The sequence below is a fragment of the Poecile atricapillus genome, chromosome 1, assembly GCF_030490865.1.
Source record: "Poecile atricapillus isolate bPoeAtr1 chromosome 1, bPoeAtr1.hap1, whole genome shotgun sequence".
NCBI classification, from domain to species: domain Eukaryota; kingdom Metazoa; phylum Chordata; class Aves; order Passeriformes; family Paridae; genus Poecile; species Poecile atricapillus.
In genome coordinates this window covers 98221418-98234905 of record NC_081249.1, presented here as the reverse complement: position 1 = coordinate 98234905, position 13488 = coordinate 98221418, and the positions used below count along the sequence as shown (strand labels likewise).

Below are 13488 nucleotides of genomic sequence, written 5' to 3'. Positions count from 1 at the left end.
GTCATCTGGGAGTGAATGGGATGGTTTAGAACTGCATCACTCCTTAAGCAACTCACACATTACTTCTAACTGAAAGTTATTGCTACAGGCACTAAAGCAAAACACTGCAAACATTCCAAGCCACAGACTTGAACTGTAATTTCTACTTTTTTTTTCAGACTGCTTGGCAAACCTTGCTCTTAAAATTGGAATCTCTTGAAGACAATGAATTGTCCATCTGCTGTGATGGTAATTTCCCTGCCACCTTATTTCCGTTAGAAAACACTGCTCTTCAAAACAAAAGCAAACACAGCCTTATTGCCACAACCTGTCAATCTCTGCACCGCCTACTGAAACCTGGAAGCTCATGAAGGTCCAACTTCACCATCGAGTTCCCAGCTGGGTTTGTTTCACTTTGTATTACAAAAATCTATCTAAGCAGCTGCAGGCAAGCACAGATCCCACACAAAGCTGTCGAGGCACTGACAAACTTTTTGCCATCCTGAAACGGAGAGGGCTGTTGCGAAAGAACATCCCTCTGCCAGAGCCCGGCTCCATGACAAACACCACAGCTGGAAGTCCCAAACCAGATGAATCATCTCAGAATGTAACAGGGAATTGTCTGTCTGTCAAGAGAGAGATGTGCAGTGAATTTTCTTCAAATGATATCACTCTGACTGACACCATTGCCTGAACCAATGACATTGGTTTTGCAAGACTGAAAACACATGAACTCCAAAGCCATTGCAAAAGCCATTACTATTGGACACCAAAACCAAAACTAAATATTCTAAACTATTGACAGATTGGGCCTATCTGATTTCCAAATTCTCCTTAACTCCTAAAAACAGTAGAGTGTTTTAATAACCCAGTGGTGCTGACTGGGTGTCAAGGGAACCCACCCTTGGAAGGGAGTTGATGCTCAGATTGGTCTGACAGAAGCCAGATGGTTTGCTCTAACTGGGAAGCCTTTGGTGGGCCATACCTGGAACTTGTATTCAAAAAATGTATTCCAAAAACTTCTTTTGGATTGGAAGAACACCTCCCAGGACCTCAGGTTTTCTCTTTCCCACCCTTTTTGTTTTCTTAAATTGGATGTTGTTTGATGGCAACATCTGCCTTCTCTTAGTGTGCTGCAATGTCATTTTGACTCAACTGGCTTGATTTTTGAGTCTATTTCAATTAGTTCCTCGTTTCACAGGCTGACAAATAAGCTAAAGTGCTGCTTTATATGGAATACAAGTTTTGTATGTTGTACTTCATACAGGCTGGATTTTCAACTGGAGTTTCAGCTGAGCTTGCAGCAGTGACACTGTGGGCCAGTGCACTTCTGCTGAACATCTAAATTGGAAATAACCAATAAAGCCTTGATGAAATTTCAAGTATGTTTTAAATACAACTGTATTAGAGCTCAATTTCTTACTGTTGCTGTACCAAGAAAGTCCACAAAAAAGAATTTGACACTGGATAGAAGGTAGATGTTTTATCTTATAGGTTTTATTTCAGAAAACAAAACAAAACAGAACTTTGCAGCAGAGATAGGAACGCATCTCGTATTTTGTTACAAAGTGCTAGTGTCCTACTGGAGAATCGACAGCCCCACGAGCTGGTGTATAGCATGGCTACTGTATGCCCAGGTATTCTGTGTGTCTCACTCCATGTTGTCACATTGTAGGAAAAAAATAGTCTTTCTGAAAGCAGTGTTAGCTGTACATTAAAAAACTCCGGGGTGAACAATGGAAGGGACCCAACAAATGGTATAGAGGGGAGAATAGCAGTGTCTAGCAAAGAACGTGGCACTTGAGTCAGATGATGCCTTTCCACTCTGTTTTTTCAGAAGTATTAGTGGAAATTTACCTTACCTGACAGTTAAGAGTCAGTGTCATGCCATGCAGTTGCAAAAAGCAACCTGAGTGGGAGCTGGGTAAAAAACCAGATCTAGATGCACTGAGAATTAGCTGAATTCAGCAGGTCTTTAGTTGGAAGAACCAAATGAGAGCAGAGGAGAAAATATGGGACTTCAAGGAATGAAGATGACTGTTTTAAGGTAATCTAGTAATAAAAAAAGTGAATAGTGACTTCAAGGTACCTGACTGGGCACCCCATACTGACAGAACATGTATTTCTTAAAATTTCTTCCACATTTTTTGCTCGCTGCATTAGAACTTTCCTCCCCCTTCCATATGACCTTTACATGGCCTTTAAGGCTGAAGCTTTTCCATTCCTGGTGTTTCTTTGCAGAGATACTGACGCATACCCAGTGAAGGCAGTGCAAGATTGCATACGTTTCTTCTTTCCTGAGTAAATAGCACATAGATAAAAAAAGCCACAAACCTAAAGGTTTCCCTTCTGCTGCTTTTGACTCAGAGACAGGAGATCTGCTCCTGTGTGGACAGCCAGTGTCTACTGGCTTCATGAAGTCTGTTCCAGGGTCTTCTGTGTTCCAAAAATACATTGCAATGAAGGAGGTTTCAGACATCCAGGGACAGAAGAAGAGAAGATCCCCAACAGTATAACTTTCAAGCCTGAAGAGGGTAAAATATATGGGCAGAGCAGATTCCTGGTTTAAACAAGTTTTGAAAATAGTAGGAACTTACTATGTTCAAGTTTAAGCATTGATGTCACTTGCTACTTATTTCTAAAAGAGAAACCATTTCTGAGTAAGTTCTTTTATGTCCAAAGACTGAAATGATACCAAGGGCTTCTTCTGTGGGACTAACTTCTCTTTTATCTTTGTTGACTATCAACAACTTCCCAATTGTGCAAAGAAGACAAAACCTACAAACATGAAGTAGATACCTAGAAAGCTCAGAAGAAAAGCCAAACTTTTCTTCCAAAGCCTAACCGCACCAAGTCCTGGCTCTCTCTGTCCCATAATCTCCAACTTCATGCAAACCTAAGTCCACAGAATTTTGGTGGACCTGAATGGATCTGTGGATCTTCTAAACAATGTCAACAGTGCTGAGCCGGGCTCAGAAATGTTAAAAAATAGAATGGAAGCTCCCAATATAAACACATGTAAGGAAGAACAATTGGGCAGAAGTTCCTTGCAAAGTAAATGACATCTTCACAGTCATGGTGTAGAAGCTAAATGGATGATTTGACATAAAACTACAGCTTACAGTTTTGAGGGTGCATCTCTGGGTTTTGGCATCTTCCATTTTCATGTGAAAATGACCTTGTTTGAATATACACAACAAACAAGTTCATACTGTAGCTATAAACAAATTCTGTAAATACTGCTAACTCAGACATATGTTAAAATAAACAATCACTTGATGGTAAAGCAGGTGAAGTATCAAAGAAGCTCCATTTGAATAGTATTTATTTGCAATCATTAGTTTTAAATGGGAAACTGTTTACAGGCACACACTAGATAACCAAAATAGAATGGACATAAAGAAATCTATTTAAAGGTCCTTATCAAATATTTCAAATATTTTATTAAATATTTTATTCAGTTTCATTATCACAGTTTAATGTACTTTAGCATGTTATACACATGACTTAACATGTGCACTTAAAAGTATCAAATTAGAGGTTTTTGAATAAAATATGACATTCTATAAATGTGCTTATTGACTTAACTACACATGACTAAGAAGGCAGTAGCTCTTATACCACTGATGGAGATGAACTATTGTAAGGCATGTTTACACCAAACTTTGGAGAGAATAAAACCATATACTAGGTCAAAATTCAGTGAAAATACATGTGAGAATAGAAGTTGAAGGATTGGGCTCCAAGAAGAAAGATCATAGCAAATCAGTTGTGTTAAAACTGTCAACAGATACTGGTTATTAAAAGCAAACACTGCTGAGAAAGAAGGTTTTTGTAGCATCCAGGTCAGCAAGATCTGTGTTTTTTTCAGGTGTGATTTTTGAAACTCACACCTTATGGTGTGTAATGTGAAGAAAAGATACTAAAATCTAGCAAGGAAGTTGGAAAACTATCATCTGGGAAACTTCAAGTTGTTTTATGAGCGAACATGGGAACACTTGAGTACAGAGTCCATGCTGGCAGTCACTGCACTCCGATGTGTGTATGTGAACGTATGCACACATGCAGACACATGCACATACATGCCCCTCCTGCTTTTGTCACCCTTAAAGACTCAACCACTGACTGGAGTATAGCAGTAACAAGGCTTCAGCTGTGGAGCTGAAAAGAGCAGTCTAGACCATTACATTCAAGAACCCAGTCAGTTTTCCTGAACAGGTGTGGTTTTTCCAGTGGAGTACAGCATGGGTCTGGTGGTATATGCTAACGGCCAAGACCCAGAAACTACAATAGAACTCTTTGGAAGAACTCCACAAATGTTAAACTATTTGCAGTCATTTTTAAAATTCCACCTCAATGAAGGCCCTAGGTCATGATGATGTGCTTTCCCCCAGGATCATCACGCAAGCCCAAGCTTAAATCCAAGAGCATAGTGGTCCGTGACTGGGGCTCCCACACTATCACAGTGCCAACAATGCTGCCCCTTAAGAAAGGAGAGCTTCCAGCCTAAGCTTGGGTATGTTGCTGACTGGAGATCTCATGTCAAATCTTCCTAGATTTCTGCCATAAAGAATTAGCGGGGGAACATAAAATAGATGTCCATCTCATAAGCTTCTTCAAAGTTGTCAATTCAGTACAGAATATTGAGTATATAAATGACTATGGTAGTACTTCGGTGAGAGCATAAACCTCACTGTGCCCTTTTCTTGGGGAATTCAGGGGAGGAGGCAAGTAACCCTTTCACAGCCTAAACATGTACTTGTTCATGGCACTCAGTGTCCTGAAGTGCCTCAGCATCCTGGCAGCCGTAGCTGACAGTTCAAAAATATGTACAAGGGAGGGAGAATGCCATGAGTATTGCAAAACATGGCAAAGGAGCTCTTCAACCTATCAAATAAGCACAGCAAACAAACAGCATCTAATGGATAACGTAGGGTATACAACACACAAGCAGCACAGTTATGTTTCCTTGCGAAATGAGGAATGCGAACGTAAACTCCAGAAAGAAGTTTCAAGAGCAGCACGTGGCTCACTCAAACACCTCTGGAAACATCAGAAGTCCACCACCCCATGAGCACTGCATCTTCTGCTGTTACAGAAACTGATCTCACTGAACCAAGCAGAGCTAGTGGGCCCACGCTGTGCAACCCTTATGACTGTGGCAGAAGTCAAACAAAAACGCTCCAGCAACATAGTTTGGCTACCGCTGTATATTCAGCCTTTATGGTGTCTGTGCTATATAAATGTTGCTCTTGGAAAATAAACACACAGCAATATACAAATGGTATCAATGGCCAAAAAGATTACATGATCAAGCCTGAAAGCAAATGGAAGTTAACAAAAGTAGTCTTTTAGGAGAGGTAGCCATATTAGGCTCAGCATTCAAAGAAAAGGGAGTGCACTCAAAAGGGTCAACATACATTATAGTGTCTTGTAGACCCATCATGTTTCTGGTTTCCTACATAATTTTTTTGCAGAATGTACACACCAGGCACACACACGTGCACACACACACACACACACACACATCCACACCCACACCCCTATATATATACATCTAATTTTTTTTCTAATTCCCCTTCGTTGCCATAACGTTGCCATACTGAGAATAAAGGACAGCTTTCCTTACATGCTCTCTCAGCTGTCCCATGTCTATAACTTGCTTTCCGTTGGTTCAGTATCTGTACAGTAGCTAAACAGGCAGTGGAAATTAAAACTGCTTCAATTAATTCAATTCAATGCAAAAGACAGCATCCAAACTATAAGGCATTCCCTTGTACTGACATGACTTACAACTCTCTACTTGATACCAACTGCAGAATGCTCTTCAGCCTTGGGCTACAAAGGCAGCTTTCACCCAAATAATAAAGACCAAAGCTGGAATTGAAACACCACAAATCCACACACTTCTACCAGTTCCTTGTTCTTGTGCCCCTGTCCAACAACGCTTACCATTTTAATTTCAAAAGTCATGCACCAATGCTATAAAATAGAAACCCAAACTACCAAGAAGTCTCTTGCTCCTGACTTTGGGATACTGTATTAGTATAAAAGAGTATTCAGTCATCTTAAATAAATAGATTCTTTTCTGAAATCACAGCACATTCAAGGGGTAGTTACTGCCAAAAGCAGAGCATTAAGTAATCTCCATAGATGTTTTCATCTATGTTCATCATTTAGTCAGAAAAGACCTGTAAGAAGATATGGAGTAGTTTTGATTGATTTGGTCTAATACCTGGAAAATAGTCTACTGTGGGGATAAGAATCTGCATCTCAAATGTTCTGCAGAACATATTTCCCATATTTGTATACAGTACTAGAACAATTAAGAAGACATTACAGTAATTTTCTCCCAGCTGCTTAGATCTGTAGCTTCGGCTACGACAATGCATTTTGTATGCCTCAGAACTATGAAATATCGAAGATGACTAAATAAATAAAAGCCAAGAAAAACTGGGACAGTACTGCATTTTACACTTGAGACAAGATTCCCCCCTCCCATGGATAAGTTACAGAGGACAACTACAGTAAATGCTTGTCTTTTTTTCAAAGAAAGATTTATACACAGGTTCAGATCCAGAAAATAATGTGAAATGCATAAATATTGATAGCTTTAGCTAAGTTAAAATGGGTTCAGTAAAGTATGATACAACATATTCAGAATAAACAAAGCAGAAAAGCATCATATTTTGGTTTGCTTGAGATATACATAAGGTGCAACAATTTCTTCTCTAGAGGCATTTGTGGACAATGTGTTAACAGATAACAGTGTTTGCTGGTATACTGAAGTACACACAATAGCAGTAAGATTTTCCAAAATGAAAGCAGCTGAAATTAATAAAAATTAAAACAAAACAAACAAGGAAAAAACCCAACCCCAATACAGTAAGATATTGGTCTGAAGTTTTTGTTGTGCTAACAGACTTTGTTACCTGAAAATACTGATACCCCTTTCTAGTAGATTCAGGGAAAATTCTAGCTACTCAAATCAAGACATCACTCAGAGAACCAACAAAGGCAAATGCCTAGTGAACTATAAAGCTTTGCAGGATTTCTGCTACTCTCAGTGCCTAATCGCTTAAAAATTAAGCATATCTACAAAAAGGTTTATAAGTATCTGAAAACAGTCATATCCAGTAAACTGACCCAACCCTACCCCTTCTCTAAGGGAAAGTCAAGGAAAAGCAGATCAAGTAAGATATTAATTCATATAGAAAAAAGTAATTTTCTGTTTCTTTTAAAAAAGGTACCATTAATATACAGAAATATCTCCAGGAACAATATTGAAATTTAAATTGAGGAAGGATGGGGTGCTTTGACAAAAATATATCTACTCTAAAGGTTTCTAGAGAAATAAGTTAGTACCATTGTCAACGTGAACGGCCTGCACTGTAACATATTTGGAATTCAGCTAATTATAAAGTGGTCCAAAACTCCAACAGCCACCCTGCTGTGACCCACAAGTTTTAAGTCTTTTAAGTTTCTCCTGTCTTGTTAAAATAACTTATAAAACTTTCATAAAATATTATTTAAAATGCCACCATAGGCTGCAATGGCATTCTAGGGGCTCTTAGACATTTATTCACCTGAATTTTAAAAAAGCCTTTTCACTGACTCATTGGTTTGTACAATTTGTTGTTCTTTTTGTTCCCTTCTTTCAACACATGCATCCTCAACGGTGCTGTTTCAGTGACACTTCCCCAGCTACCTGCCTTTTGTCAGACCTTTAATCCTTTCTTAAAACTCTTGTGGTACATTGTATATTGTTTCCTGACACCAAACCAGAAACTTTCACTTAACTACAACAATGAAAGGCTAAACCTAGCAAGCATTAATAGTTACTGTCCATATGGCTATTACATCAAATCAGTTACAAAATAACCCCAAAACACATTATCAATTCAGTCAAGTATAAATAAGAATGCCTGATAGAATGATGTAAACTCGCATCATTTAAAGACTTAATTCAAAGAACTTCAAACTCAATCTAATACTATCAAAAAGTTCAGCCGGTATGACGAAGACTAATAGAAAATTATTGCTGGAGTCCAATTTGGTAAATTGTGCTACAATGCAAAAAGTAGGGAAACATCTTGTGCTATAGAAGAAGTACCCTGTTGAATTTGTAGCTTTAGATCAATTACTAGTGATCATTTTGCATCTATTGGTAGGAATCAATGCTTGGTTATACAAGAGTGTAAGTCAGAATAGTGAAGGTAACAGGCCAAGTGATACACTTGGCCTGCTTTTGGGATGTATTTATGAGAGCAAAACACAAAAATTCGACACAAGCAGAGACAGAAACTGGCAGATGGATCTGTTTGGTAGTCTGAATTCAGTCAAACACTACTCTTCCGTTGTAGTTTAACTGTATACAGCTTTCCACTTCACCAACACAAACTGTAATCGGCCCTTTAGGCAAACTCTGAAGCTGATTTGGACTGTGCATAGTAACTACAACAATGCCAGTGTCTGTAAAATGTAAAAGGTATGTGTATTGGTGTACACTATATCGAAAAGTCATGGTTTTAAGTTTTTCAGAACTGTGAAATAATACTAAGGTCACTTTTGAAAAACGCATTTGCAGTACTTTTTGTTTACAGGAAAGTTTCACCAAGTCACTCAGATACCTATGCAAAAATAAAGGAACCCTCCAAGGCATGAAAGACAAGTCAATTATCTGCAGTATTCTCTTTTCCATACACCACTCTTTTTCTAATGCACATCATCCTGGTTATTCAAAGCTAAATTAAAAAGAAACAAACCCAAATGTAGCCTGTCAGAACTTCTCCCAGTAAACTCTACCACTCTGGTGGCAAATATAAAAGTGCAGAACATCTGGACCACGTGGCTGCCCAAACACCGCTAACAATGGTACATCTGTCCAGGCTGCCTTGAGTTCTCTGGAACAGGTTTTAAATTCATTCTACAATATAAACGTAGGCATAACCTATTAATATAAACCATCTTAGAACTTAAATCTTCATGTACAAAAATGACTAAGAATATCTAATAGTAACTAGTGCAGTGCGTCAGTGTTTTTGTTGGTTTTTTTTTTCTTTTTCTTTTTCATTTAGAATAACTAGGTATTATATGAAACTAGTTGTCTTACTCTCTGGTTGGTAAAAGAGATGCTGTGTGAGCTAACAGTAAAGGCAGCCTTTTTCACACCAACCACCTGTTTACTGTTTAAAAGCCTTCAATAGAAAGCAAGCTCTGGGATCATTCCACTCCATTTCAGTTCATTAACAGACAACATCACCCTCCTACATACTGGGATTCCAATTTGAGGACCTGGCCCAAGTTGCTAACGTCTGGCTTCCAGTGAATTCTGGGCCACTCAGAGCAATAAGCACTTTATTGCAGTCTCTAGTTCCATCATATGGACTGACTAGCTTCCCTTGGTAAAGACAAGGCTAGGATATTAGGTAAAGCACAATGTTTTACAATAAAGTGGAGCTTCACTGGTCAGCGCAGGAAATAAGCACTGGAGCCTGAGACATTTCATTTGGCTGTCCATCATGTGGGAGAGGTGTGGCCCTCTGACTTCTGCAAAAGAAGAAAAGAAAAGCCACCCATCAGTACTTGGAGCACGGGAGGTGCTGTTATCAGACCAGAAAGGCTGGGAAGAGGCAGCTGTATGGTTTAGACCCGACACCGCAGCACCGTAACTCCTCACTGCTGCAGGTGCTCACATACTCTGGTTACATGTGCTTTCAGAGGTGTCCCTGCAACAGTGACACAGTATCCTGAGGACAACCTACATCAAAATGCAAAGGCAGGAAAAAACAAGATGTGATGGTATTTGAGTGCACAAAGCAAAATCCACAGCGTAAGAGTAAGTTAAGAGTGCACAAGTGCTGTGCCCCATTTTGTGAGGGAGCTGCTGCAGCCCTCAGAAGCAGAGCACACAGCACGTGTGGTGAAGGAAGGTAAATGCACAGAGGCACAGATCACATTAGTGCGAGTTAACAGACAGCTTTTAAGCAATATGGAAATATACTCAACAGCAGACTTGCTCTGGGATTCATCCACATTACATGACTACTTCAGCCTAGCACATCTCTTTCATTACTACAGCAGCATTTATTTACAAATGATCCCTTGGCACAAGGTATGACAAAAATAAACTGCCAGAATTATGTGCTGGAAATCAACATCAGTCACAGTACCAAATGGACTAGGGAGAAATCCACTGCAGCTTGCCTTTTAAAATACATACAACCAAGCATGTCACTGCCTGTTATTTACTCTCACAGGTCAGGTTCTATTTTTGTTACAGTATTTGCCATTGGTAACAACGAAAATCTGGGGCCTGCTTCTTATTTACACCAGGGCCACTTTATCTCACTCTGGCCCACGTAAAACTCCCAGCAGAAATCCACAGCAGAGGTACTCATGTGCTTCACACAACTGGAGTGCAATGAAGCCTTGGCACCAAATGCAGCTCAGACTCATGGTGCTTAACCAGGGCATGCATGAGGTATGCAAAGCTAAGAAAGACTTCAAATGAAAACCATGCTGCCAGAAGAATTCCATGTCCCAAGGCTCTATGAAACTATTTAATAAATTAAATTCAGACACTGAAGAAACACATCAAGCAAACCCCAATTATTTTCTTCACGTTTCTGGCTATTTGAAAATAAAGTGAATTACAAAAGGTAACAACAGTTGACAGAGTAGAAAACAGAGAAGCATCTAGCCTGTAAGATTTAGGTCTCTGTTTTGACTTCCATTTGCCAAATCTGTGAGAGACGTGGCTAACTTTCTACTGAAGAGTCCTCCCACTGTCATTTCACTTCCCTCAGGGTGATTACAAACTGGCATTTCCAACAGTTGTGGGATATTTGCCCATTTGGTGTTTTCAGGCCTTATGACAGGTGCTGCATTGCTTGAGCTACATAATAGCATGATAAAAGATGGGATTCAAAGAGAAAGACCCAAGCACCAAGCTCTGCAAAACATTACCTTGCTTCAACAAGGACAAGAGAACAAGAACTCTTAAGAGGCACAAGGAAGAAAAACCACAGCAGAGCAAAACCTGTTGCTTTTATGCATTTCTGGTCAGTGTTAATGGCAGCCAATGAAACCACCATGGTGTGAATGAGAGCAGAGCTTAGCACAGCACCTCCAGGAGTCCCATTTTGTTGCTTAGTATGACAGACAGGCTGACTGCAGTGTGAAATCACTTCTCACCCAAAACAGTACTGCTTAAGCAAGACAACAGCTTCTGCAGAGAGGAACCAGCAGATCTGTTTCTTGTAGGGTTCCTGAGCTTCTAAAAAGCCTTTGAGCATTTGATGTGCAGCCTGAACACAAAAGGACTGGGTTCATCAGTGGGGCCCATGAATGGAACAGTTAATTAAGGCTGTGAATGGTTTTATGAACTGCTGCCTTCAGGAGCTGCTTAGGCAGCCAGCAATCTGTCAAATGGCATCTGCAGATGCTGTGATGGTTTCAAACTGACCCAATGCTTCCTCAGTGAGTTTCCAGTGCAGGAGAGGATGGGGTTTCATAGCCAGTAAGTTCCATGAAAGAACAACACTGGATAATCAAGAACCAAGGAGCACCTGCTGTCTTTGGTTTACTCCCATCACAGGTCTGACCATGCAGAACTGATTCATAAGCCCTAAGTAACCTTCACATTCTCTGCCTTATCTGTATGGATGGCCTACTCAGTAACTGAGGGGATCAACCCAAACTACCCTGGCTTTCCATCACCCAGAGTTGTTCTGCCCCATGTTATTCTGCAGATGCTTTGCCTTCTACACAGAAAAGCACAAGAATAAGAATAACAAGTTAGTTTTCCTCAGCCATGTTCAGCATAAAAAATTAATCTCAAAATGTATGAAATTCTCTCCACCATCTTAGGTTTTTGGCCACTGGAAAATGCAAATCAGCATGCAGTTGCTATTTAAATCTTCTATTATCTGACAAATAGCATCTGATAATTCTCAATCATTAGGATCTCAAGGAGCATATGAACCTGTTTACATATAAAATTGGTAGGTAAGCTTACTGGGAAGGATCATTTTACTAACTGCTAAACAGATTATGCTGTCATTTAGGTGAACACTTAACACTACTAAGCAAGTGGGGTAAAGCAGACATTCATAGAAAGCTGTGGAAGAGGAAACACAGGCCAAATTAAACAATCTGCTATTCACATGCTTTCTGCACAAGCTGTCAGCCACATACTATTTACTTAAGACAACAAGAGGAAAAGAAAACCATACCTGTGTACATTTTCCATGGCTGCTACTTCTGCCAGAGCAGCTAAGCTAAAAAATGCAGACACCGCTGGCATATCTGACGTAATACTATGATTTTCTTCTGTCTCTGTGTTTCTGGAGCATTCACTGTTGCAATCTGTTTCTGCACTTGATGATTTTTGAAGAGTACTTTGTGGCAGCTCTTTTGGCTTCTCCTCTGCAAAGAAAGTTAGGCACACAGATGTAGTCCATACATTCACTGCAGCCTATGGATATGCTGATTACCCTGGTGTTAGCAGAACCTTTACCTTCAGGACTTTGATTCTGCCAGTGTCATCTGATTCATCCTGTAACCTCTTCTGACCCAAGCTACTGGGCCAGAAGCACAGTACTAAGGTTTATGAAGTACTGATTTTTGCATTCAACACTGAATTTGATTTTTCAGATCAGGCAAGAGAGCCTGTGTGTATGTTTTAGATACAGTAGTCCTGAAAGATAATCTTATTGGAGAACTCCAACAAAGACTCTAGCATTGTCATATTATGAAATTCAGTTTTACAACATATAACTAGATGCAGTGTACTTTCTTTGCTGGACTGGAAACAATTCGGAAACAAATTACGAAAGGTAACAATTTTCCATTTCTCTCTGCATCAGTTCACAGTTCTTAAGAGTGGAATATCCAGGGAGAAAAGACAAATTTGGTCGTTCAAATGAAAGAAGTTGTTGATTATAGACTCAGTGATTTCCCAGTTGATTGATACCTGTATTTTAAATAATGACCATTCTAAGCAGGTATGAAAACAAGCTAATTTAAAAACACTGCCCTGATAGGTTGCTTGTACCCTCAAACCTTCTCCAACCATTCAGTTTTAATAAAATTTTAACTCCAATTTCCTTACCCAGTGTCCCTGCTGCTGGTGACACTCGCCCATCCGCTGTTCGGACAAGGTGCGTGATCTTAGTTTTCCTTGCTTTCCTTTTCTGGCTGCCAACTAAAGGCTCATGCATCATTGCTGGCTCTGGAGTGTTTAGGGCAGATATAGAAATTTTATTCTTCCAGGGAGACTCACTGGAATTTCTGTCTTCTAATAGTATGGCTGGAAGAGAATAAAAACTCAACTTTAGATGTAGAATAATTCAGCCACTAGCTATGCTCATTTACCATTTTGCATCTATCTGCATAAAACCGTTCCTCACAGCTACTCAGAGCATAACCCATGGCAAGATATGATCTGAATGCCACAGATGTTTGCAGAGATGTAACAGAATCCACCTTAAAGATAGACTGAAGGTT

The 13488-nt window shown here is 39.7% G+C and overlaps 1 protein-coding gene across 14 annotated transcripts in view; it reads right to left on the bottom strand.

Moving 5' to 3' along the window:
* Positions 1 to 1456: 1456 nt before the first annotated feature.
* Positions 1457 to 13488, bottom strand: part of BBX (BBX high mobility group box domain containing) — a 142115-nt gene continuing 130083 nt past the window's right edge. For all 14 annotated transcript variants that reach the window (XM_058836226.1, XM_058836292.1, XM_058836270.1 and 11 more), the window contains 3 exons: positions 13094 to 13291; positions 12216 to 12408; positions 1457 to 9528 (listed from right to left, as the gene is read on the bottom strand). In XM_058836226.1, coding sequence (XP_058692209.1) covers positions 9441 to 9528; positions 12216 to 12408; positions 13094 to 13291 — 479 coding nt within the window. In that variant the 3' untranslated portion in view covers positions 1457 to 9440. The remainder of the gene's footprint in view (positions 9529 to 12215; positions 12409 to 13093; positions 13292 to 13488) is intronic.